This window comes from Salminus brasiliensis, chromosome 8 (genome assembly GCF_030463535.1).
Source record: "Salminus brasiliensis chromosome 8, fSalBra1.hap2, whole genome shotgun sequence".
In the NCBI taxonomy this organism is placed as follows: Eukaryota; Metazoa; Chordata; class Actinopteri; order Characiformes; family Bryconidae; genus Salminus; species Salminus brasiliensis.
Window position 1 is genome coordinate 26486505 of NC_132885.1, and position 26397 is coordinate 26512901.

Consider the following 26397-nt stretch of genomic DNA (forward strand, 5'->3'; position numbering starts at 1 on the left):
GCTCCCCATGCTGCCTACACAGCGAGCTTGCCCTCATTTGGAAAGCTGTTAATGGGCAGAAGCCATGCATCCCATGTAATCCATCACAGCCCAAGCCGAGCAGCGTTTATCGATCAGCTGGCCAATGTCTGGGAGGACAGAGGAACGTGTGGATGGCAGGATGGAGAGGGAAGATAGAGGGGAGAGCTCCAGCACTGATCTCAGAACAAATGAGATGATGAGGACATTCGTCAGGAGGAAGGGTAGGTGAAGGTGTTTTGAATGTCATCAAGGTTTTCGAACATTGTCACTGAAGAAGGGCGTATGGTCATGCCTGTTATGCATTCAATTTTAGACCAGCATGTTATGTCCCCAGGTAAAACAGCTTTCACATAAACACATAATCCATCACCTTGACAAATACTTTATACTGTTGTGGATTTCTTGTAGAGTTTAATTAGAGTTTTTTTAATCTTTGAACATTGCTGGGGTCTGTGAGAAATGCTTCCGACATGATTACTTCTGCTAGTGCTGCTCTTAATAGGTTTGGCTTTAGTCCATGATTTCATGAAGGCATTTTCCCACTTCACTCATTGCATGTGTAGATATGCTTTCCTTTCTTGATTAGGTTTTCTCTCACAACTACACAACTGAGAGATAATGAACATCCAAAAGAGAATGAAGTTGTACTGTACACTACACAGTCACATCAGGATATTATGACCACCCCTGGTTTGGAATTAACACGTGACAGGGTTTCCTAGCAAAGGCACAGTATTGTCTATTTTCAGTAATACTGTCCAATGCTTGCACTGTTTATGTTTACTCATCATTAAGTAACATTGCCTACTGTAGTCATAAGACTACCTTTCGACAGCTTTCCAAAATTGATCCACTGTCCACTTCCTGACAACAGGACACATTATATCTTTTAGAACATTTTAGTGCATTTCAATGTTGCAACAACGTTGTGGGCACAAAACAATAGTTACAACAGTGTCACAACATAATCATATTTGATGGTTTGCCGCGTGTATAAATAAGCGAGCAAACCAGTCAGTTGTTGTAGCAGAGTGCAAAACGATCACCATGGGCAAAGGACGCAATTTGACAAATATCTGAAAGGCATGATAATAGGGTTCTAGTATCTCAGAAAACCATGTTGTAGAGCTGCTGTAGTAAAAGTGTACAGAGAATGGAATTCTGAGTGCTTTTCAATAGCATTACAGTGGTGCCCCACGGAACATTGTTACCTATTCTGCTGATGTTTAGGCCTGTGGATCATTGCTCGCGTTGTTGATGTTCTAATCCTTTGGAGTTGCATTATTAATGAACAGGTTTAATAATAGGTCTCTGATTCTTCCGTGTCGCACTGTTCATTAACGTCATTCTGAACAGATTTCGCTCATTCAAACAACTCAGATTTGTTGTTAAACAGCTCAGTTTAACATTGTTCTACTCATTAAAAAAATGTCAGGTTTAAATTGGGCTCAGGCTCATAAGGACTGATCTGGCTGGAGTTTTTGGGCCTGATCTAAGCTCTACTGCAGACCAGTTAACCTGTTGACTGTGTATTTCTGAGACATTCTTTCCGAATGTTTGGCAGTTCAAACCAAACTAATGACAGGTGTTAAACTCTAAGCCAACATCATTGGAAAACATGGCAGTAGAATGGGAGACTATGCAGAGCTTCGTGATTTTCATGGGATGCTACCATTCTAACAAGTTCATGCCCTGCTAGAACTTGAGTTATTGCAAGGTGGAAACAACAGCAAGAGCAACAATAGCAAATCATTGAAATGCACAACGTTGAATCAAATGGCATAGAAATCAAACTTGCTTATGGAAGCAATATTAGCACAAGAAGTGTTCAATGAGAGCTATCAATATGGCCCATGATCAAGCACTGCACGCAAACCACGCAAAGATCACCACGTGAAATGCCAAGCGTCGACTACAGTGGCATACGCCTCACCACCATTGGACCCTGGAGCAGTGGAACCATGTTCTTCAGAATGATGAAGCACACGACACTGTCTGGCTTGGGCCAAAGGCTGTTAATGCAAAAGTGTGGGAAAGGTCAAAGTGAAGTTCATACAGAGATGGTTTGTAGAGAGTATAGTGTAAGAACTGACCTCAACCCCATCGATCACCTTTGGAAAGAAATGGACTGCTGCTTGGTGACCCAACCTCACAGGCCAACATCAAAGTCCGACATTACTAATCCTAGTGGAAGTCAGTGGCATTCCCATGAGAGTAGCAAAGGTAGGACCCTCTCCCCATCATCACCCTTTACTTTGTAAGAAATATTCATCAAGCATCATCTAGAGCATCTAGAGAATTCTGCATATAGAGAAGTCCTGGCCAGTTTCCATTTTAAGGTTGAAGGTCAAAGCCCCATTGATTAACATATGGAGAACTGATGGAACAGCGGGTGATGCGGTCCTAAAACGTTATGGGAAAGGAATAGCTAGACAGGTTCTTATAGGTAGACTAGCTTCCTATAAGTAAATTACCTGTAAAGAAGAGCTCCAGCTATGGCCTTCCTCACAAGCGGCCCGCTATCGTGGACACAAAAAGCCCTGGATTAACCACTGCCTTAATGGAAGCTAGTTAGCAGGATCAACAAGTTCAACAAGCTACAGTGACACTGATGTGTTTGACCTATTATTCACTACCAACATAAAGCTCAACTGAGATCTGAATGCTGCTATATGTCAGGCATCCATGGCCTGAAGTATTCAGTTAACCTTCAAGTTCTTGCTCAAAATGGGTGTGTATATCTGTCTCGACAAGTTCTTGGTAAATGCGCCTCTGCCCTGCTCTCCAGACTTGTAGGAGTTCCATAAGGAGCATCAGGGAAGCGGGGTCATTTCTTCCTTCTCATTTAGCCTCTAATGAGGCATGCTGGTGCTGCATAGGCTATAAACTCCCAGACCACTTAGAGCCGCACCTCTGGCACCCGGGAGGCCGGCTGGCAGCCTGCTTAGCACGACAGGAGAGCGACAGACCATGGCTGCGGCTTCTCACCAGCCCCTCTGAGGAAAACGCAAAGGTGACATTGAAGCCATTTGTGCTACGTCTGTGTGTCCCCTGTGCGGCACCACGTTCACGGCTGCTGGCGGAGCGGGGTCCCTTCAGTCGAACGGAACGTGGCTTTTATTTAACACCCCGGTGATGGGATAGGCGAGACTGAGCTAAGGAGAGATGTCATGATAGTTAGGGCTCATCTGGTCAAGCGAATCCTTTCATGCGAAAATGTTAAAGCGGACGCTGTCGCGGAGAGAAAAGTGGGTCAAGGTAAAAGGTGAGACGGCAACGTACACACACACACACACACACACACACACATAGACTGTCTGGGGCAGCAGACATCTGGATCAAGTGCTGTGTGTGTGGAGCAAGGAGGAGGGGTGGGATGAAAAGGGTGGAACTTTTCGAGGCCAGAGACGAGTGTTTCAGGCAGCGTGTTTGACGGACAGCTCTGTTACTGAGGGAGGTAGGAGGGACGGGCCTGTCAAATTTAACAGACTTCTGGGTGTGCACACGAGACAGACAGATAAACAGACAAGTTCTTTATGGTTTTAGTCCGTGTGTGTGTGTGTGTGTGTATGTGCATGGTTGTTTGTGTGAGCGCGAGACGCTCCTCTCGGGCCTTCTAAAGACCAGATGTGTCTTATGCCGATGAGGGGCAGGAGCCAAAAAAAAACAAGCATTCACCACAGATCAAATGTACTGTCTCTTCTGTGCCGTGTGCCAGCCTAGACATTCCTCAGCATTGGGAGCAGCTAGCTCAATGCCCTGGGTGGCGGGAGAAGAGGGAATATTTCTCTATTGCTTTTCCATTTCTGCCTTTTATTCGCAAACTCTTGGCTAATTTCACAGCTGTGTTGGTAAGCTGTGCAAGCCGAGTGTTTTTATGCCAAGCAGGGGCCTGGCGTTCCAGCCCTGCTCCTTTTCACACACAGTGGGATCGAGTGGGCTTGTGAGCTTCAATATCAGCAGGGCAGCCTGACGCCTCCCTGCCGCACAACGGATGCAAACAGATACCGAGCTGCGTATCTGTTCGGCTTTCTGCACTAGATGGCAGTGTGGTCAGACGCAAAACAACCAGGGAACAACTAACGAGGGGTAACATCACAACCCCATCACGAAGCTTCAGATGTCAAAAACGACACAATTTGACCTTGACCTTGTCAAGGAGACCATGCACGCACAACTGGATGATCACTCTGAGCTCACAAAAGTGTGTGTGTGAGCACAAGAACAAAAAGCTACGCAGAGTTGCGAGAGAGAGAGAGAGAGAGAGAGAGAGAGAGAGAGAGAGCGAGACAGACAGAAAGACAGAGAGAGAGTGTGAGACATGGCATGGAGAAAAATGTAATTACTGACACCGCCCGGAGTTGCCATGCTAATCATGACACCTTATCCTTCGCTGATTCTCTGACCACACGCACAACGGAAAGGGAAGAGAGAGACAGAGGAAAGCGCGAGAGCTCAGTGCTCAGAGCTCATTATTTACCACTGTGGGCTGGGAAAGCCAGCCTTTAAGAGAGAGAGAGAGAGAAAGAGCCCTACATTGTCTTTTTCATTATTCACCTGGAGAGATGGCACTTTATGAGACAGCCTCTGCAAATTGAGCTGTAATGAATGTAGTGCAGCGCCTTTCTCTCTGAGCCTTTTGATTTCTGCCTCCCCCGAACAGCCGCCCCCAACCTGTGCCACAGCACACAGCCCGGCTCGCCTGGAGAGGCGTCTGATATCAGTACCGTTTGTCCACACTCATGCACACACACACACCACCCCAAGGGAAACTCTCCCATTTGATTTCTGTCAGTGAAAAGATAAACATTTCCCCCCTCTCCACCACTGCTAGCTGCTTCTCCCTGCCATTTAGCTGGAGGGAGGTAACGATTTGTTGAGCTGCTATCAACCATCAATCTCACCAATCAGGAGGGGAAACAGTCCATGGCCGGCCAAATGAATAGACTGCATTAACAGATATGAAACAGAACGTGATTTGGAACAAAATAGAAGAGGTTGTGATGAGAGTGACCAGGTTTATCAAAGGGCTCATATCAAAAAAACATTTTATTTGACCAAATTTCCACCAAATTACTCAATCCCCATTCACAGGAACTCGCCCTGTCACTAGCAATGCCCCCAACACTCTCCTCTGACACATGTAAAGCCTGCCACCGTCTCAGCCAGCCACAATGCTAAAGCAGTGCTAGGAAAGTGTGGCTGCCCAGCTCTGTCAACTGACTGAGCTGACCAACATCACACTAGAGGTGATGTGAGGTGGAAGTGCCATTAACCCACCCATGAGAACCCACCCAACCAGCGGTCCTCGGATCATAGTGGCAGTGTCATAGTCCACTGGACCACAATATTGGAATTTCTATTACTTCTGCAACTATCTGTGACTGGATGATTGGAACTATTCTATTAGATTGGAATGTATTTTATGGGTTTATTGCAGGTATAATGTAAACATGACTATGAATGTGCATGTGCAACATTAGTTTATATGTCTGATATTAGCTTTTTTTGTAAGAGTTTGTAAGAGTTATGTAAGAGTTATGTAGGAACTGTGGGCTCCCCCTACAGTTCACTTTCTCCCCACAGCTGTTAATACAAATCGTCCTATGAGCACCCCCTGGTGGGTAGCTATGAAAAGCCTATTTTTGCATATTTTTGCATAATGGGACTGGTCAAATTGGTTAGCAACTGGTTTTGAGAGTCCACATATCCACGAAAGGATTTACGTTGGTCCTTTGGGAAGGTCTGATTTAGGCATTCCAAAATGACACTTGCTGCAATGGACCAGGTCCACTAGCAGCACAACAGCCCCATACTACCATCACCACGTTTTACAGCAGGCAAAGCGTAGTTAGAAGTGAATGTTTCACTTTCTCTCCTCCAAATCATTGTAGTTAATAGATAATAAACATGAAGCCTATAATAAGAATGATGGGGGGGAAATAAATAATAATAATAATAATAATAATAATAATAATAATAATAATTCAGGATATCTACAAATCATATATACAAGGAATAATGGCTAATAATATTCACATTCACTCTAGTGCATGTGTAATCGCCCGCTTTACAGACACTGCACACACATGAATGTATTTCCTGGATGTATTCTTTAATCAATTCTTGTCACCTCATAGGCATTGCAGTCGACGCAAATTCATTAAAATTTCCCAAACCTAATTTCACGCAATAAATGCAATATTCCAATCAGTGGTGATGAGAGTGGTGCAAGGCATCAGAGCACGTACAGTCAATCCTGACGGAGTCTAGGAGGGAGCTCATTAAACACTTCCTGTTATCAGGGGCTGATACGCAGCATGTGGAACACACCGGGTATTTATTAGCTCTACCTCCGCTTATCCTGTCGGCTTTAATTGCTAATGATCCTTCTGCATGCGCGCAGGTGCCGTCCATGCGGCCTGACAAATTGAATCCACACTCCGAGATTGCACTTCCAAAATAAGGTGCGCTTAATGAAGGAATGGGTCATTTCGGAGATGAGTCTTGTTATTCATTAACAGCTCATTTCTTCTGGTCAGTAACCCCGGCTGTGGGCTGGTCACTTAGTCCTTCCTCGCTAATTCTTTGTTCTACAGTTCCATGCAACATTATCATAATGCATATCATGGTGCCAAATATCGGGATCGGTTCTGACCCAGGCATATGATTATGTATCGGGCATCAGTTACGTTAATCCTTATCCAGTTCTAATCAAAGTCTTGGTTATAACTGCTGTGTTTAACAGACATCATTGCTATCACTGAAAAGCTCTGCTTTACTGGCGGGGGAGCCACATGACTTTTTTGTGTTTTTAGAACCGAGTGGAGGCTAACGCTAATGCTAATACACACACACACATGCTATGGAAACCCACATCACAGCACATTTGCCTCACTATAAAACAGTTATTTCACAACAGTAGTCGACAAACAACTACAAATATACAGGCCCAGAGTGTATACCACTACACACACACAGTGATTTGCCTGCAGTGTTTTAAAGGAGCTGGGAGCTGACAGGTCATGGGGATGAGTCAGACTGGATTATAAGATTATAAACACACTATATAACAATTATTTTATTAACAGCTGTATTACTATGAAACTACATCAGTCAGTCCAGAATCTCTCATTATAGAAACTGTTACTAAAAATAGTAATAGTAAAAGAGATTTGACTGCAGTATTAATCAGCAGCTCATCTTATCTAAACTGTGTGGCTGTATTATTACTGTATCTGTATCAGCTAATGCTCAGCATTAGGAGACTCGGATTGGGGGATAAAATAACCTGACTGGGACATCATTACGTGATTTGAAGTTTGCTGGAAAACTACTATATACTGGTGTTCTTTACTCACTCTCTAATTGTTATAAATTGTTTCTGTGATGCAACCGGAGTGGTGATGGTACAGTAACAGACTCAGAAACATAGGCTGTGAGGCACCTTATAATGCTAATGATGATATATCATCACATTGCCCAGTCCTACCAACAGACACCATAAGATGCATGGATCAGAACTAATCCATCCGTGCCGATTAGGCCACAGGCGCCGTCGTCGTCTGTGTCCGTGTATTTGAAATGGGTTTCAAATCTAGAAAAATCAGCTGTCTGCACTGACAGATGCAAGTCATCTCCATGAAGGCCCGCGTTACAATAATGATGAATGTGAACGCGCCGGCGGGATTGATCACGGCAACGCGTGGTAAACAACCCTTCGGCCGTTGCGTTCTGAAAGAGTTTATGCTCTTGCTGAAACACCTGGGCTGTTTGAAATATTCAGAGCAAAGCCAAATATACTCTCTAATGAGTCAGCTAAAAGGCTATTGCACATGTTCAAAGAAGCCTGATCAAAATGACTTCAACATTTCTGTAGGGCTCCACACCAACTTTAGCGGGCTCACAGGAATAAGAGCAGACACTCCTCCGCCACATTAGAAAGCTTATAATCCGCACGGACGATATTAAAGATATTTCTAGGAGCAGCAGACCTAAGGAAATGGCTTCTAGGGCCTCCTCATCACCACAGATCTTTGAATTAATTATGGGACTGGATTAATATACAACCGTGGCCTCTTATTCCTACTGGATGGCTTCAAAATCGGATAAAACTGAATTAATAGTCACAACGAAAGTGACATTGTTGTTGTTGTGAAATCGTCCACTTTTAGTAGCATCGCTTCGGTATAACAGACCACAGGTATAGATTCTAGCCACCGCCTTCATGTGGCTGGGACTTAACACTATCCTCACTATCCTCACTGATTTCTATTAAAGGACTATCGCTAACACAACTTCCAGTAATGAGTCATCAGCCGCTCTTCGTCTCTACGGAGTGAAGTCTCACTGCTGGACAGACAGCCTTTAATACTGAACAGCCAAAACAGAATCACCAAATTTAGCCTAATGTGCTAACGCGCTAACGCTCTCCATGGCCAAATATCCCACGGAGAGGCGCCAAGTCAGTCAGTATCAATGGAAACATAATAGAGCACACCACAGAGCTATGTGGGTCACGCGCAGCTTCCAAAACAAAGTGCACCGGCGTTATGAGAGCAGCGAGCACGGCAGTAAGTGTCTGGAATGGCTCTTAGACACCCTCGGAGCACCACGCCGCAAAATAAACCCAGCGAGAGCGACTTGGCCATTCACACTCAGCACAAACATGTCTGGCCTGAGAGCACTAGCTGGGAGCTCTTTGTTTCTCCCTCTCCACTGAGACTCGCTTGATGTTTGAAAGCAACCCCATTCTGTGAGGGGATTTGAGAACACTGTTACACAGACCCAGCCAGCACTGCCCGGAGAGAAAGAGAGAGAGAGAGAGAGAGAGAGAGAGAGAGAGAGAGAGAGAGAGGAGGTGAGAATGAGGGAGAAAGCCAGAAGGAAAGGCATAGAGAGACAGGTGGATAGAACGAGAGAGAGATAGAGGGAGAGGAGGAAGAAAAGGGCAGAGAGAGGAGGAGCAGAGATTTACAGAAAATGTGGGAGAGAGACAGAGGAGGGCAGATAGCAAGAGAGCGAGAGCAAGAGCGAGAGAGAAAGATAACAGGGACGAAAACCAGGGAGAGATGGAGAAAGGATGAGAGAGCAAGAGTGAGTGAAGGAAAGGGTGGGAGACTAAAAGCTATCAGTAATAGGTTGACCAAAAGGAGGCAGAAGGGGGAGAGACAGGGGAGGGCAGAGAGCGAGAGCAAAAGCGTTCACGCGAGAGAAAGATAACAGAGGAAAACCAGGGGAAAAAAAGGAAAAAGGAGAGATGAAGAAAGGGTGAGAGAGCAAGGGGTGAGAGAAGGAGAGGGTGAGATGCTAGGTTGACCAAAAAAAAAGGCAGAAGGGCAGGGAGGGGGACTGTCGGGTGCAATAGTACAGCATTCTGTGACACCCTGTGTGTCGCAATATACTATTAAACATTGCCATGGCCAAAAGTTTGTAGACACCTGTTCATTCAATGTTTATTCCTCCCTCCTTTGCTGTAATAACAGTTGCTGCTCCTTCTGGGTAGCATGAACAGGCTCTTCTCTAGATGTTTTAACCTTAGTCATGAGGATTTGGTTGTATTTAGCCACAGCAGCACTGGTGAGGTAGAGTACTGATGTTGGCTGACTAGTTCTAGATCAAACACAGCACAATAGTATCGAATGGAACTCCAGAGAATGCAGTTCCACTGCCCAAAGCTCCAGGGCTTCATACTACCAAGCTGAAGCTGATGGCAGTGAGCTCGGTGACCTCAGTTTCTCCAGATCCTCCTGGTTCTATGTGCTCATTCGAACGGCTGTATAAGGTGCCTTTTGGACGTTTGTGTATCTTCTGAGCTGAGCATGCACCTGAACAAATTCCTAGCATGTAAAAATGTAATTGGTTAATAAGTGATTCTTATGTTTCTGTTGAACTTTAAACGCTCAACCTTTGCAGCTCTGCTGGTGTTCGCTGTCGGTACATCAGTAATACCAGACAGCAGGAGGTTATGTCGGGCAATCCCGACACTACTACGCAATGGTTACCCTATCCTGCAATGAACCGTTCCACTGAAATGGAAATGTCAATTCTATCTGCGGAGTCTATATCAACCATTCACACGAAACAACCTTAAAACAACCCGCCTGATCAATTCTCGCAGCTTTCCCGAAGCCCAGCCATCAATCACGCTGAAATACAATTGTCTCCCCCGAGTTCTGTCATAGCTGACAGGTTTTGCTTGTAACGTTCATGAAATGGGAGCAGGGAGGGAACAGTATTCCCACACGCCTTACATCCACACTGTCTGTCTTTCAGTCAGGGGTAGAGGGCAGGGCACAAGCCTGGCTCTGTTCTGTCTGTAGCAGTGTTTCACTGCGAGCATCACGACCACATACAGTCTGTGCCGTTCGGAATAAGAGACAAATTCCATGAGCTGCTACGTGTTTACAAAAGACAGGGTGTCTGTGCTTAACTGGAATGGCATGTAGCAATAGCATTAAGCTAAATCAATGTAGCTCAGTGAATTAACAATAATCAGAGGGGGTGGGGGGTGCTGAAGGTCAGATGCATGTACAGTGGATGCACCAAATAGATCCGCTTCCACTTGTGAAGTGTAAGACTCAAACTGTAACACTTCATAAATCCTTTGAATAGAAAATTGGACACAGCAATTGATGGCACTGTTTGTTCTCCATAGTCTTCTGCACAGTTTGAGTACCCCCCTCCTCCAGATCAACAGTGGAAGGAGTTCATTGCATGGAACTATTTCACGCTTTTTAGGAGGGGCATTAGTCAAGCAATTTGTAATTAGTGTTAGTAAATTACATCAAAAGAGGAAGCAATGCTCAAGAACGTCTCCACTGTTCACTGCAGTGATGGAAATAGTTCACTGAAAAATCCAATTACCATGATTGATCACTTACTAGACTAGGATACTAGGTTAACAGTGCTAACAACTACTGAACTTACACTAGTACCAATCTCGCCTTAACAAATTCCTGCCTTACTCTTAATTACTGCTTTAAAAATCTATCCAGGTTATGTAAATCAGCTTCCATGCAGACATTTGACCCTTCCTGCAACTCCTCCCCTTCACAAAAGACAATCAACCCCCTCTAAACCCGTCCTATACTCTCCTCTGACGTAGTGATCCAGACTTCCCTATCACCATGATCACTCAGCCCAACACATAGTGGGTCAATACAGTTACCAACCAGCTGGACTCAATTTCAGTCTTTAATTAAAAACACTACACGACAACCTTCAATGTAGGATGGAGCTCTGCCTCTTTCTCTCCACTTTTAGAATGACAATCTATTTATTTTAAAGAATCCCTATGGTGTTGCAAAGTGGTGTTGCTAGGGTGTTGCTATGGTATCCTAAATGGTTGTTATGATGCTGCGTAGCTTGATGGGTGTTACAGATTTTGCAAGGTGGATGCATGGGTATTCAGGCAGTTGTATGGTTTTGCTTAGTGGTTGTTATGCTAGTTAGATTTTTCAGAGCGCACTTGGAGATGTCCAATGTGGTCCCATCACAGTCATCACCTTCCCACAGCTGGTAGAACCATGTGATTGGGGGAGTTCTTGCTAGTGGGTGGGAATTGGCAATGACTAAGCTGGAGAGAAGAACTGATCACTCTGTGATTTCCCACAGGAACCTTTAGCTGAATTCCAGAGCATCTCCTCTGTAATGATGAAAAACACCTCTAATATATTAACACGTATAAAACACATGAACATGGCTATTGAACTCACTGTGAGAGTTTGTGGGATCTTTTGTTCTCATGCGACTGGAGAGTTAGCATCCATAATCCCAATTCTGGCTAATTGTTTTTAAGACTTTTCCCAGGCCTAGATTATGAGCCCTGCAGAAAATGCCTGGCATCTCCCAGCAATTTCATGACTCAGAAAGACATGCTCCCTGTTCCTGACCGCAGTTGGGAGAGCAGGGGGCCAAACCCCTTTAAAGGCAGTTACTGATGACATTATCACAGCGGAGAGCAATCTGTTCGCCAAGAGCTACAAAAACAACCTTCAGAAAAACCCTTTGAGCCGTCACACAGCCACCAAATCAACACCAGGATACAAAAGGACAAAGGCCCATCTAGTCCTTATTTGTTCCACATCAGGCTGAACTAGTCTTGCCACCTTCAAGGTCAGTCTCCGAATTGCTTCGGAGCCAGCTGTTTAGAAAAGCTCCTCTTTCCTCTGTATTCTTGGAGAGCAATCATAATCTAGTAGTCTATTTTTGGTTTGCCCCCATCTGTGCTGGAAGCACCTGTAAAATAGGCAATTTTACAGGCTGAACAGCAGATCAGTCAGCTGTGGCTAAGGGAGAACTGATCTAGGCATGTTCTGGATTTGGAAGCATTCCAGGAGCAGGAGAACACAGGTGGCTACAAACCATTTTTGAGGAATCCTAGGATAATCTACTAAAAGAACATATTAGAAAACTAGCTGCTGAGTTGCATAGTACCAGTTTCTTGTATTTATAAATGAAGTAGACTAGGCCTCAGATGCTCCGTCCACAGAAGTTCATATAGTTTGTCAGTTGCACTCTCATTGGTTATGTAAGTCTTCACTTCAGTGTACCATTTTTAATCTGTTCAAAACAAACTTTCGCAAGCAGTTGCCTGTTCCACACACCATGACAACTATAAGCTTTTGGCACAAGGTATAGGGCCAGAATCCAAAAACTCAGCAGTAACCGTTCTATGCCACCCAAAAAAAACAAAATGTGCAGCACAGTAATGGAAATCCTATTTATAAAGTTACTGTGGCGGTGATCAGTGTGCTGCTCTCCCCAGGATTTTTAGACATCTTCGGCAAAAGCCAATCAAAATCAATATGTCAATGAACTGACAGCATTTACCAGTCATGTCCTAAAATCTCCTTTGGAGATCCTACATCTATAAGAAATAAGCCCAGTCTTGTGCTCTGATGGATCCAAAATGTTGTGTCGTGCTTGACCCCCGAGAATTGCCGTTTTAAGATTGACGCTCAATTCCTATTGCAATTATAACAGAAAATAAAAGCTCAATTTAGACTAAATGAAGATTTAAAATGTGCTGAGTGGTCTTGGTTGCTAACAATGATCACAGACACTAATTTTTGACCACTGAAAAAATATTGAAGAAAAAAAAAATTATAATCTGAATATTTTAGTTCTGACTGGCTGGCCTTCCTGACTGAAAGTTGTTTGAGAGAGAGAAAAAAGCTCATGAAATCTACATTATTTACATGAATAGCATATTCATCATTAAAACCAACAAATTACAGCAAATGATTCTGTATATATGGATTGAAAAAGAGCCGCCGCCTACAGGCCCAAATGTGGACTTTCGCCTTAGTTTCGTCATGTTCGTGTTCATGTGTGTTTGGTTCTCTTCACGTCTGTCGACTCATGATTCGGTTCTGATTGTTCTTTGTCCTTTTGTTTGGTTCATGTGTTTCGCCTGGGACTGGGGGTACTTAAGGAGCCTCAACACCATGGTTCCATGCTGAGAATTGTATCGTTTGAAACCTTGAGGCCGCCCGAGAGGTTCCCTGTACAACTAGAACTAGTGTGTTATGGTCAGCTTCGGCTTGGTATCCGCGTTCAGGAGCAGGTACCCCTGCTAACCACATTATCAGCGAGGCTCGCTAGCTCACTGTCAGGATTCACTGGCTGCCCACGTCCCTGCTAAGCGACCCACGCTCACGGCAGCATGCTGCGGTTCCAGGTTTGGTCGGCCTTGACGTTTTCGCCTAGTAGCTGGTCCCCCAGTTCTTCCCCCTTTTGTTGTTATGCGCCGGTCGAGCGCAACTTAAGTTAATCCCTGTTTAACCCAGGCCCTGCCTTTAGGATTTCTTTAGTGTTCCCTTTTGCAGTTTATCAGAGTTTATATTTTTATATTAATAGCTGAGCCACGTTTGAAGTCATTATAAATAATACCCTTCATTATACCACAGTCAGTTCCAAACTTGCCATGTGATTGGCTGAGCTGACTGGTTTTCTATGAGTGCCAGTATCTCAAATGTCTTACTTGCCAGGAGCTGGATTATAGGCCTTACCTGTTATTTTAACCACCAACGTAATTATAAGTAAAGGTAGCATGGCTGTATCACCAGGGGAAAATCCTGACTGGACAGGGTTCCCCACTGGCAAAATGTCACTTATGTCACTTTTCTGACATATGCACTTCTACACTGGAGAAGATGGCAACACACTGATATCCATAAAAGCGGTTTGTTCGTTCACGGCAATGGCAGCTCATTTGTATTTGATAAAGAAGGTGCTCAAAGAGGGAACACTGCCAGCAACTGACTACCTGTAATCACAGAACCCTGCCTTGTCATGTTTTCTCATGCTAATCATCTAGCATGAGTCATCGTAGGCGAGCTACCCACCTATTGAATATACTAAAAAAAAAAAAAAACAGATCCTGCAAGATTAAGACTGGTGGTTTCAGTTCTGATGTTTCTGATGTTGATCGTTCTGGCATTTCTTGTCATTCAAACCCCAACAACAGCCCCAACAACTCAGTCGGCCAGTCACCGTTTTCTCACCCTCATCACCATCCCTGTGCTGATGACAAACTATTTTCTTCAAGAAACTACAGAACAATCCTTGCAGAGAGGATTTTCACATGCTTTTCACCACTCCGCCAAGAAGAGACACTTGATGGCCACTGTGAAGCAGTGTTTGAGGGGCCCTGTTTGATGGGTCATTTCTTTTTGTCAGTTGTTTGCTAGCTGACAGCAATTTAGCAGGCTTCTATAGGGTCTTTGTGACCTATGTGAATGGACAGATAAAAATGCTTCAAGTGTTATCACCCTGCCACTGTCCTGGCAGTTTTGTCCTGCACATGGCTTTACAGGTACTGGCAATTCTTCATGACCAGCCACTGCCCCACATCCATTTTCCTGCACAACAAAAAGCTTCAGGTTTTCATGCAAAGTAGTGGTTGGTCAATGGAAGTGTTCTGGAGTGGTGCACGGTTTTCTAAATGCTACCACCCTTTGCCCACGGTCACAGTCATAATATCACTATATACTAATTCTCTGCCCAGGACATCATGTGCAAAACAATAGTCATGGGCAAAGGATGCAATTTGACTCATGTTCAAACGAACATGATAATAGGGTGCCAGGCAATGGGTGCTAGCATCTCTGAAACCACTTACTTTGTAGGATGTTAGTGGTTGCTTCCCAACGGCACAACAGTAGTGCCCCATGCCATCGATGCCCAAGGGGGACAACGGCACTGGCATGTGGTAAAAAGCGATTGATACGCCACTGTGGGTCAGTTAACCTCTATAAAGAACACCTTTAGTCACCTAATACAGTCTATGCAACGACATTTTGCTAGTGTCATTCGAGCCAAGGGTGGATATTCCCACTATTAGGAAGGTGATCACAACATTCTTATATGCCTGTGTCCACCAAAAATCCATTTAGAAGTAATTAAGGTCTGTTTCTAACTATACAAACATAAAACTGGGGCCTTCATTACTAGCCTTAGGTGCCCTGTCGCCAGTTCACTGGTTGCCCTTTCTCTGACCACTTCTGGTAGGTACTGACCATTGCGTAACAGATAAACCCCACAAGACCTGCCTGATGTTTTGGAAATGGTCTGAGCCAGTTGTCCAGCCTTCACAATTGGGCTCAGACTTGCCCCCTTTTGTCCTGTTTTTAACACATCAACTTCATATCCCACCCTTATCGAAGATAATCAATGTTTTTCACTTCACCCATCAGTGGTACCAATGTTATGGCTCATACATTTGACACTCTAAACCAAACAGTAATGGAAAGGTGTTTTTCCTGCTTCCCTGCCTAAACAGAGAGTGTTATCCACAATATAATACAGCTGCTTTACCTTAAATGTGTTCCTGTGACTCAACTGTGCACATTCGTAACACATAAAATGCATTAATGTCCCATTAATGTGGACATTAAAGAGTACTGTAAGTATTAAAAACATCACTCAGCCCTACAAAACGACTTTACGTGTTTTGTGGAAATTGAAACAGAACATACAACACTGACCTCAGAACCATCCCATGACTTATTTTCCCATTACTGATTGACAAGAGAAGGTTCTTCGCGAACATGCAACAAACTGTTAGCTAGACACAACAAACGGATCCCTTCAAAATAGTGGCGACAAGTTGGAAAAAAAGGTATTTCCAAAATCCAAACTCTTACCTGTTTCAGTTTTTTTAGATCTTCATCCAGCTCAAGATTGTCCAGAATAACAGCCACAAACAGACTCAGCAAGATCTGGAAGACATTAGAAACATTAGTTCAAAGAAAAATCTATTTGCTTAGTAATAAACAGCTTCTGAAATACATAATGACACATTTTTAGATTTTAATTATGTCCAGGTTGTGAAGGGAGACTTTCTAGAAGCTAAGGTATAGTGTCAGTTTAGACAATGAGACACACTGTACTGGTAAGCAGTTCTGGTCCTATTCTTTCTAAGGCCTATTCTTTCTAATTGACCCCCACATCATAATGCTTGACTTGTAGACTCACAATTTCTCTGACAATCATTCAACATAAGTCTCTTTGCTAGCTAGTTAAGCCACTAATGTGAGAAAACTAATAGTCAGCTCTATTGGAATTGGAATTTGCCCCCTACCTGCCTTTGTAGGGCCCTACATCAGTCATTAAAGTGCGCATATGACATCTATATAATGTAATATAAGTCTACTGAAGGCTGTGTACATTACAAATGAAACAGCTATACGCTGCACATACAATGTATTATTTAGGCTGCAGAAGTCATCGCTTCAATCCCTAGGTAGTGCACTACATAGTGAGTATGGAGTGGGATGTGGATAGTAAAATCTGAGTAAAGAGGATGACTACTGTGCCAATGGCTAGCCTTCCCTTCTACTAATGTAATTAAAGAGCCGTACTGATGCTATAAGCCAGGTTGATAAGCACCGGTTCACATATTAAACATACAAATCCTAGAATGTATTTATAAAAATCCAGTTTTAATAACTGAAACCCAATGCTAATCCATTCTGAATAACCTTAGATAAAAATGAAATCAGCGTGTCTTGTGTTCCCCCTGTCTTATTAACACAGACAAATGAGCGTTGCGCAAGAACACAAAACGCAATACTTTGAAAATAAATGAGACTTGGAGCCACAACACACTTCTAAAATGTCTGGCTTTTACAGCAACAGTCTGCACGAACACACTCTGCATCTTTTTCCTTCCTTTTCTTTTATATATTTATTTATTTATGTTCTATTGTTTGACTGGGGACAAATAAGCGATTCACTCGTTTCTTGATTACATGCTCCGGCTGCTCTCTCATTACTGTTAAGCTCGTGTTGAAATGTCAGATTTAAACAGCGGTTACTTCGCTCATTTCAGCGCATCAAATGTCACACACAAGCACGGGCATCCCAACCGTGGTGATGGTCAATTAGAACCACAGGGAATTGGGAATCAATCGAAGACAAAAATGACTGATGAACGACTGAAATGACTGAAGAACAAGGATTATGCAGGACTTAGTCAACTAGTCAACCTTTTGAGACATACAGCGATGCATTATTTATTACAGGTGGCGGATAACCTAACAGGCAACTAAACTAATAAGGAGGCCAAATGAACATGAATGGCAGATAACGGCGAGATGCCTTTGCCATGCGTGGACATTATAAAGCGCATTCCACTCAGCACAGATTTCTCTAATTTACTAATAACGTATTTATAAACAACCAAAGAATGAAGAGATACAAGCGTTAATTTGATCACTCTGCATGGCCGTCGTCTCGTTAACCACATTACATTGAACAGATTAAACAAAACACATCAGCTTATATTACTCATTACCACTCTTACTGGCTTGCAGAGAGCAACTTGCAGGCCTTCTTGCAGTTCCTGCGGCTTGCAGAGAGCAAATCCAAAGCACCAATTGCTGACATAGATGTGCAAATGAACACACACACACACACACACACAGCTTGTCTAGTATCTGTAGAGAAGTAATGGCAGTAGAAAAAGCCTCTCTGAAACAGGAACACGCCTAATGCCAGGTGTATAACATCCACCAGCATTGAGCTGTGGAGCAGTGGGACTGTGTTCTCTGGAAGAATGATGGTGCTCCAGCCAATACTTGTGGGATGAGTCAGGGAGTTGGAGATGGGGTGGGGTGGTAAACATCCAACATCCTGAGCTCATTAACGCTCTTGTTAGAAAGGTTTCCCTGGACAGTAGAGACAGTTACTACACTAAAAGAAGGATAAACTCTTTTTAATACCCTTCATTTTAGTAGAAACACTGAATAAGCAAGTGTCCCAATACTTAAGCCAATTCATTTTTTATTTCTACTGTCTGCAACTTGAATATGAACCCTTTATGGCTTCTACACTCAACTCCACTTTCACATTTATCAAATTTGCCAGGGAAATTGCAAATCTGGCAACCCAGTCAAGGAAAGAACAAAGTTTTACAGCCATAGCTTTTGTAGAGCTTGGCATTAGGATTACAGGGCAATTGCCCTCTCTTTCAGTTGTACAACCCAATGTCCTCCTGTAGCTGGCGCTTGTTCTTGTGTACAGCACTTTAAAATATTAAAAAATATTTAAAATAGCCCTACAAGAAGACTGCATTCTTTCTAAATAAACAAAAAAAGCTGTAATGTCAAATGGTAAATATTAAAAATGTGTTAATATATATAAAATAGGTGTATGTGGTCTCACTCTGTTCTTTACTGTATAAAAAGACTTCGGATGCTGCTGTTCTCTGGGTTTGCAGTCTGCTACAGTTACAGAATACACTTGGGGCCATACTTTATTGCCACTTTATAAAGGCCATTCTTTTTTATTCTGGGTGGAAACATGCAATTCGACAGAGTAAGAACAAAGAACAAACACTTTACTGAAGGGCAGCATTTATAAGGCTTCATATTCCATCATATCGTTTCATCTCACAACAGCCTGAACTGCAGTGTTCTGAGATTGCGTCATTTGAAGAGAAGAACAGATAAAAAGCCAGACGTACAGAATTTCGCTCCCCTCCCAAAAGAGTGAAATAGGAATTGTCTAATCTATAACTAATACCATTACTAATGTTTTTTTGTTGTTTTGTTGTTGTTTTGTTTTACCAGAGTAGCAAACAGGTGGTAGAGGATGAAGTAGATGGCCACCACTGGAGCCCACATGTGCCCCACCGCTACCAGGGTTTGGTCCATGACGTCCACCCAGCCTTCCTGAGTGAGGATCTGAAACATGGACATGAAGGCCTGCAGAAAAAAAAAACACATCAGATCAGTCAGCGCTCCCTTATTATACTCCCTTCAAAGGCTTCATTACACTCACCAAGACATCGCAGAAGTGACCATGGCTTCCAGTACCACACTCATATCACAGCTCTGTTTCAAAGCTGTTTCCGCCTCTGTCTCACTAATGTCATACAAGTGATATTACATAGAGCTGTCATGATGACTAAAAATAGCATAAAAAAGAACAAAATCACTACACTGCACTGCCATGTGCCAACACTACCCCGTTAAAAGTGGGCCGAGCTAGTGGTGAGGCTAAGCAGGCAGTGCTAGAAGACATGCAGCACAGCTGCAGGACTGGTAAGCCAGGCTTGATTGTCAGATTGTCACTCAAGGGAGTAGCGCCGGCTTCCCACTAACGTTTTTTGGGATCTCACTTGCCATACGGGGGCGTGGCCGCATGTGGCTTTTTTTTTTTTTAAATCATCACATATACGATTAGTAAATGGTGGAGTGAGCACCACACTGAACACTCTCTCTACCAGTTAAGAATTTCCTAACACTGAAATGCTTTTGGGAAACTGGGTCAACTCTATTCAAATCATTTTTATAATTAGCTTTTATTTTACTCCGATTACTCAATAAATCCTTAAAATAATCAACAGAATACAGTAGAATCACTGATTATTAATATAATAAATGGACGTGTCTATGTTAGTCCAAGTGTGAAATGAGAATTGTCTGTTACTGTCCACTGTGAGCTACTGCTTAACCAAAGACAAACACATTTGGCCATAAAGCCTGATTTGGATTCTATTAGTGACAGTCTTCTCATGGAAGTCAAATGAGAGTCTAGCAGGTCTATGCACTCAGCAAAATGGGTTCTATATAGAACTAAACAGTAGTATAACTCTTTTTGGTGCTAATCACCTAAAGAAGTTTCCTTTTTGGAGAACCACTTAACCAGACAAAGAGCCATTTAAGCATCCAATTGGTTCTCTGAACTCTTATAGTTCCGTTTTCTTACTAAAGTACCCTTGAAGAACCCTTTTTTAAAGGGTTTGAGCCTAGCATGGCCCGAATAAACCTAAGCACCCAAACGGCTCTCTGAAATCTTATAGTTCTGTTTCCTTACTGAAGTACCCTTAAAGAACCCTTTTTTAAAGAGTTTGAGTCTAGCATGGCCCGAATAAACCTACGCACCCAAACGGCTCTCTGAATTCTTATAGTTCTGTTTCCTTACTGAAGTACCCTTAAAGAACCCTTTTTTAAAGAGTTTGAGTCTAGCATGGCCCGAAAAAACCTTTAAAGCACGGCCACATGTGCAGCCAGAGAGTTTCTGCAACAGGTCTATTCCAAAGAACAGGGTAAACATCATTATGTTCAATGCTTTTTTTCGTGCCAACTAAAAAAAAGGAGCCTTAGAAATAAGCAGCATCTGTTTATCCGGGCCCTTTAGAGTCCCAGCACAAACAGGGATCTGTAGATTCCTGCTAATGACGCTGGATAAAAAGATTTGGCTAATGAGAGCCCATATCATGAGCACTTGGTATCAAAGAACTTGGCACGGGGTCTTACATCTGCTAACAAATTAAACTGGAAGGTGTTTCAGGCTACATTTGTTTTCCAATGTTTCCAAGCAAGGCTATTCAAAAAGGCTTTCCTTGGAAACCATCTCACTGCTACGGAACTGACAGACACCGGCTGTGTATAAAACCATGTGGTATCATTTTATCAAAGTTTCATATTGCTCCTTTTAAACAACGCTGTTTTTTTAAACCTGTTGCTTTTTAATCCTGTCTTACATAACACATACATCAATAGAGTCAGAGATTTCACATGCCTACGCACCTCCTACGGTGGTGCCACAACAGTCTCAGGAGAGAGGCTTTCAGGTTTAAAGACTAGTAAAACCTTCTTCTGATGATATGTCTTGAAGGTTGGTGAAACTTTTGAAAAAGTACAACTGCTTCAGGGTGGATAATAGCCATCATCACTGCTAGAAACACTGTACCTACACAGTCTTAGGCAAAGGTTTTGGGTTGCATGCACAGCTTGTTTAAGGTCGATCCACAAATGTTCTATGATGCTAAGATCAGGGGGGACTGTGGAGGTCATTCTAACAGCTTCAAATAGATCCACCTTTATGCTTCACAGTTGGTAAGGTGTTCTTTTCATGTCATGCAGTCCCCCAGAGGACGCAACAATAGATGATACTACATCAATATCACATAAAATAATTAACATACTAAATCATACTTTTAGATTGAAATTCCCCTTTAACTTAAGGGTGCACAATAGCTAGCTTGGAAACCAGGAAATGTAGAGTACTGTAGTGGGCCACTTGGAGTCTGTCAGAGTCAAGCACTGGCTACTTTAAGTGGTCTTTCGACCCTGGACACAGCTAATGCAGTGGAAGGGCATGAAGAGTGACAAAAATATTACTACTCTACATATAATAGGTGAATTTTTAATGCAATACATATTGGCTACTGAGTTTCAGCTACAAACTTCTAAACCAATCACCACACATTTAACCTCAAATAAGGGAAACGTTTACCCTGGGAAAGGTGGTGAAGCGGTCCAAATCCTCCACAAAGCAGAACATCTGTAGACTAATGGCAGACATGACTATAAGCAGACTGGCTGTGAACACCACAAGACTACCCAGCTTCTTCCCCGGTCCAAAGATCTTGTACACAAAATCCTCCAGCGCAGGTGAGATCTTAATCAGACGCACCACTCTCAGCACCTGCAGGAACAAAAGACAGTCAGAGCTTTAGTCAGTTAATCTCACAATTTCACACAAAGATACACAGAGTTTTAACACAATACAACAGACAAAAAGACAAAAGACTGCTATTGGACAACAGCCTTTTCTTTATTTTAATAACTTAAGGGGTCACCTGGATTGAATTAATGGACAGTTATGGTTTCCTGGACTCCCAGACAGATATGACTGTGATAATGCTAAGTATGAAACTAGTGATCTCCCAATAATAGGGCTAATCTTGGATAACTAAGGGCCTCAATCAGCAACTTTTTAAGAGGAATTATTAATTTCCTAACATTCTGACAATTCTGACTTGTCTTATCTGGGATTTGCTCACTTTAAGATGGCATCCATCATTATAGGAGCTTAGCTGCAAACAAACACATGAATCTGAGATCAACGACTTCTCTCAAGACTTTTCTCAAGAACAAATTTAAGTTAGAACACTACCACTAAGAACTTGGTGGATCTGGATTGTAACTCACTCATTTACGTATTTACCCCCTCATATTCAGCCTGTTTAGTATTCTCCACAAGGTGGCGCTATTGGTAATTTGTGTGCTTTATATCAATAACACTGTGTCTTTGTTCCTTTATTTTAATCACACTGCCCTTCAATTAATGCAACATCAACCCAGGAAGGCCCCAGATAACATGCCCATGTGGGGCCTGTATGGTCAGCCCAAATGGGAACCAGAAAGTTTCGCCCATGGGTTTCATGTTGGCCCCACAAATGGATGCCCAACAGCCTCCAAACAGGGTCAGTGATAGAACCAGAAGGGTTTGAACACTGACCCCATCTGGGTTGTACACTGCATTTGGGGCCAAGATAGAAACCCATGAGAGATTAGGGTGGGCTGTAATGATGCGGCCCATTTGGGAAACCCACCTAGCCCATCTAAAAGAGTGGTCGTCATCCCTCCAGGAGAGCTGCTTTCCTACAGGTTTCAACTCCAACCCAACCAGAGGTGTCAAATACAAATACTTGGTTATCTTACTTAAGTAGAAATTTTGGTTATCTATATTTTACTGGAGTAATTATTATTCAGCCGACTTTATACTTCTACTTGTCATTGTTCAAAAAATACCCTATCCAGATAAAACGCTCCATCCAGAAAGTGTGAATTTGATCGTGGTTGGATGAGAAGTGTAAACATATACCATTCTGACACCCTATTAGTTTGTAAGTGATCCATCTCATATGTAGCCTAGTATATAGAGATGTCCATGGCAGAGACTCAAGAGAACTGGAGCGAAATGTCCCGACTAAGCTCCACATTTACCTTCCAATAAAGCTTATTGATCACATGCCTCTGAAGGTGTTCTTTTCATGACATTCAGTCCTTTTTTCTCAATCCGTATCTTTGCAGAGTACTATTTTGATGTCATCAGTCCACAACTTGTTTGGCTTCTCTAGACTTTACTATACATTACAAAAGAGTTCTATAGAATCCGTAGTCATTGGCCTCAGTGTACACCAGTGGACTTCTTCATGGCTGTAGGGAGGACTTCCAATGGTTGAATAGCACACGTGTAATGCATACTGAGTACTGTAGTAAGAGAACAATTATAGAAGAAATCACAAAAATGATCAAAATCAAATTTTGGGCTCAGAGTGGTCCAGCAGACTAAGGCTCTGCTACTATGAGCTGAGGATCCCTGGGTCATGCTGCTAGCCATCAGCAGCTGGAGTCAGAGAGAGCACAATTGGCTTGACTGCACTTCCTCCCCACAGGCTTCTGCTAGCTGTTGTGTCGGAGTTGAGGAGAGCCCGTTGGCGGCCTAACGATGCTGCATAAGCAGCAGTTCAAAAAAAGGGGATGACTGGCTTCACATCACACGTCATAGGAGACATGCGCTAGTCGTCACCTTTCTTGTGTTAGGGACCATTGCTAGTGATAGTTCACATGAACAAGCTTGAGCAATTGGCCAGCAAATGGTAATTAATAAAACATTATAGTCATTATTTCTGTTTGGGGAGGTGGGGTAGTGTTGGTGGGGTAAGTCATGTTTTCCTTACATTCCTTTCCTTTTCTACTTGAAGTAGTTTTGAAACCAGTACTTTTACACTTTTACTTGAGTAAAAAGCTTAAGTTGATACTTCAACTTCTATAGATGTCTTTTTAAACCCTAGTATCTACACTTCTACCTGAGTAATGAACGTCAATACTGTTAACACCTTTGCTTTTAACCAATCAAGGTCTTCTGTAGGCAGTAATTAGTTGGATCAGGTGGGGAGGATCAGATTTGGCCCACATCTGTGGGAAGTTGCTCTCCTGGAGCACAGTTTGAGACTACAAAAAGAACACGGTAGACAATGGAACTCACTGAACTAGTATTGATAAAAAAGGAGCAGCCATTGATTCATATTTTCCTCTACAATAACAATATCTTACATTCCTTTGTTATCACAGCAGTTCCCAAATTGCTGTGGGTGACAACAAATCTGTGAGCAATGCATCACGGTCAAACGCTGATCAAGAGTGGGGAATGGCTATCGATCCAGGCGCTGCACTCAGCTGCTTCTTGCCTGAGATTCTTCAAGCCTAAAAGATCCTCCATCAAGTTTTAGGAAAAGGCCAACTCATGGCTCATCCACATCTATCACACTGCTCCTGGATGTCCTCATCTCAACACGGCTAAGCTCAACGCATGTACATCCACCAGTCTACCGGCCTATGGCTTTTTCTTCATGAAAAAAGTACTGCTTATCTATTATTCAATGGGATATTTATCTTATAGCCGTGCAAGACCTGCCTCCGTCTACAGCTGATCAGTCAAGGTGATCTTAATAGCAGGGACTAATACATTCTCTGAAAATAGCTTAAATATGAAGAGGAGCAACACTTATGATTAGAGATTATTCACAGTAGGGAAGTTCTTGTCCTGGTGTCCTTTTTTTAACAAATTAGATGACAAAGGCTTAGTGTGACCTTTAGCAGTGGAACACAGAATGAATTAGGAGGCTTTCCTCTGGGGAGTGAGAAAAACCCTTGATCTGTATTAGTAACATTGTCCTTAATAAGGACTTACAGCACCAGCGTAAGAAGTATTTGTGCTCACTTTGGGATTTTAGGATTTGGGAATGATGACTCAGAGAGTTTCTCTAATGTGAAACAGTCCGGAATCGATCATTTTCAACAAACTACCTGCTTTAATTCTGGGCGCATGGCGCTATCTGTACGAAGTAAGTTGAGAAAACTGACCGGAGAGCGTCCGAAACACAAATAACACACAAAAAAAAGTACTGCACGATTCAATAGTTTGTAATCACATAACCTGTATGACCAAAAACAGAAATAGGCTCAATGATTCAAGTGACTCATTTCCTAGTTCAAAACGGAGGGTGAATCATCAGGCAAGCTGTTCTCGACGCATGTGCATATAATAGTTCTGCACACACTGAGAAGCTAAGAATATTCTGCTCATAAAGCGTGGCGGCATGCGGCTGGCACCCCACCCCTCCTGCGGAGAAAGGGGAGGACTGAGTGGAGCGCAGGTTGTGTCCTTAATGAGGCCTGTCAACAAAAAACTGCCTTAATCTCCTCTCCAGTTTCCCTCCAGCTGCCCGCAGCCGTCCTCGGCTAGCTCCACCGCAGCAACCAGCGGTATGCATTATTACCCCCCATTAGCACATGATTAGCATTGGACCACCTAGCAGGTGCTGCCTCCACACTGAGCTCGTTCTGTGACCATCGTGGAGAAAAAATAAACACTGGTGGATACACTGATGGAGCTGTTGCATATTCCGCATATAAGCCAACCTGATTGAAGCCATGATGAGGCAAAAATTCAGTTTTCAGCCCTATTAGGACAGGCTTTCATTTACAGGGCTGGGGGATAATTCTCACTTTCACAGAAGCTCCACTGTGATTTTATTAGAATAGATAGATATTCCTAGGATTTGGTATTTCCATATCTTAGTACAGTAGTTTAGTTTGGAGCCTAATCACCCAGACTTTATGCACACATTTGCAGATTTATATATTTTTGTATTTACTGTATTTACTTTCTTTGTACTTATTGTCTGTGCACCTGGTCTTGTGGTTTGTCTATTGTACTTGAACCACTGTATCATGTCCTACCTATTCTGCACTGTAGACTGTTGTTAGGTGTTGTTGTACCACCCTGCATTAGTATAATGTATATATATATATATATATATATATATATATATATATATATATATATATATATATATATATATATATATATATAATTAGTATAAAGCTAGACTGATATGACATATATACCATGGGACTACAAAAACAGGAAAACGAAGGTGTAATTAACAAAAATCAAAAAGGTAAAGAATCATTATTATTATGGTTGACTCCACCCCCCATGCTCGAATATTTACTTGATACTGCTTCTGCTGTTTATTTGAGCTTAAGAGTGTTTTCATATGTT

At 42.7% G+C, this 26397-nt stretch overlaps 1 protein-coding gene across 3 annotated transcripts in view; it reads right to left on the bottom strand.

Annotated features, from left to right (window-relative positions):
• Positions 1-26397, bottom strand: part of nalcn (sodium leak channel, non-selective) — a 126553-nt gene that overhangs the window by 37959 nt on the left and 62197 nt on the right. For all 3 annotated transcript variants that reach the window (XM_072686302.1, XM_072686301.1, XM_072686299.1), the window contains exons 14-16: positions 21775-21966; positions 19098-19235; positions 16173-16247 (exon numbers count right to left, since the gene is read on the bottom strand). In XM_072686302.1, the coding sequence (XP_072542403.1) occupies positions 16173-16247; positions 19098-19235; positions 21775-21966 (405 nt within the window). The remainder of the gene's footprint in view (positions 1-16172; positions 16248-19097; positions 19236-21774; positions 21967-26397) is intronic.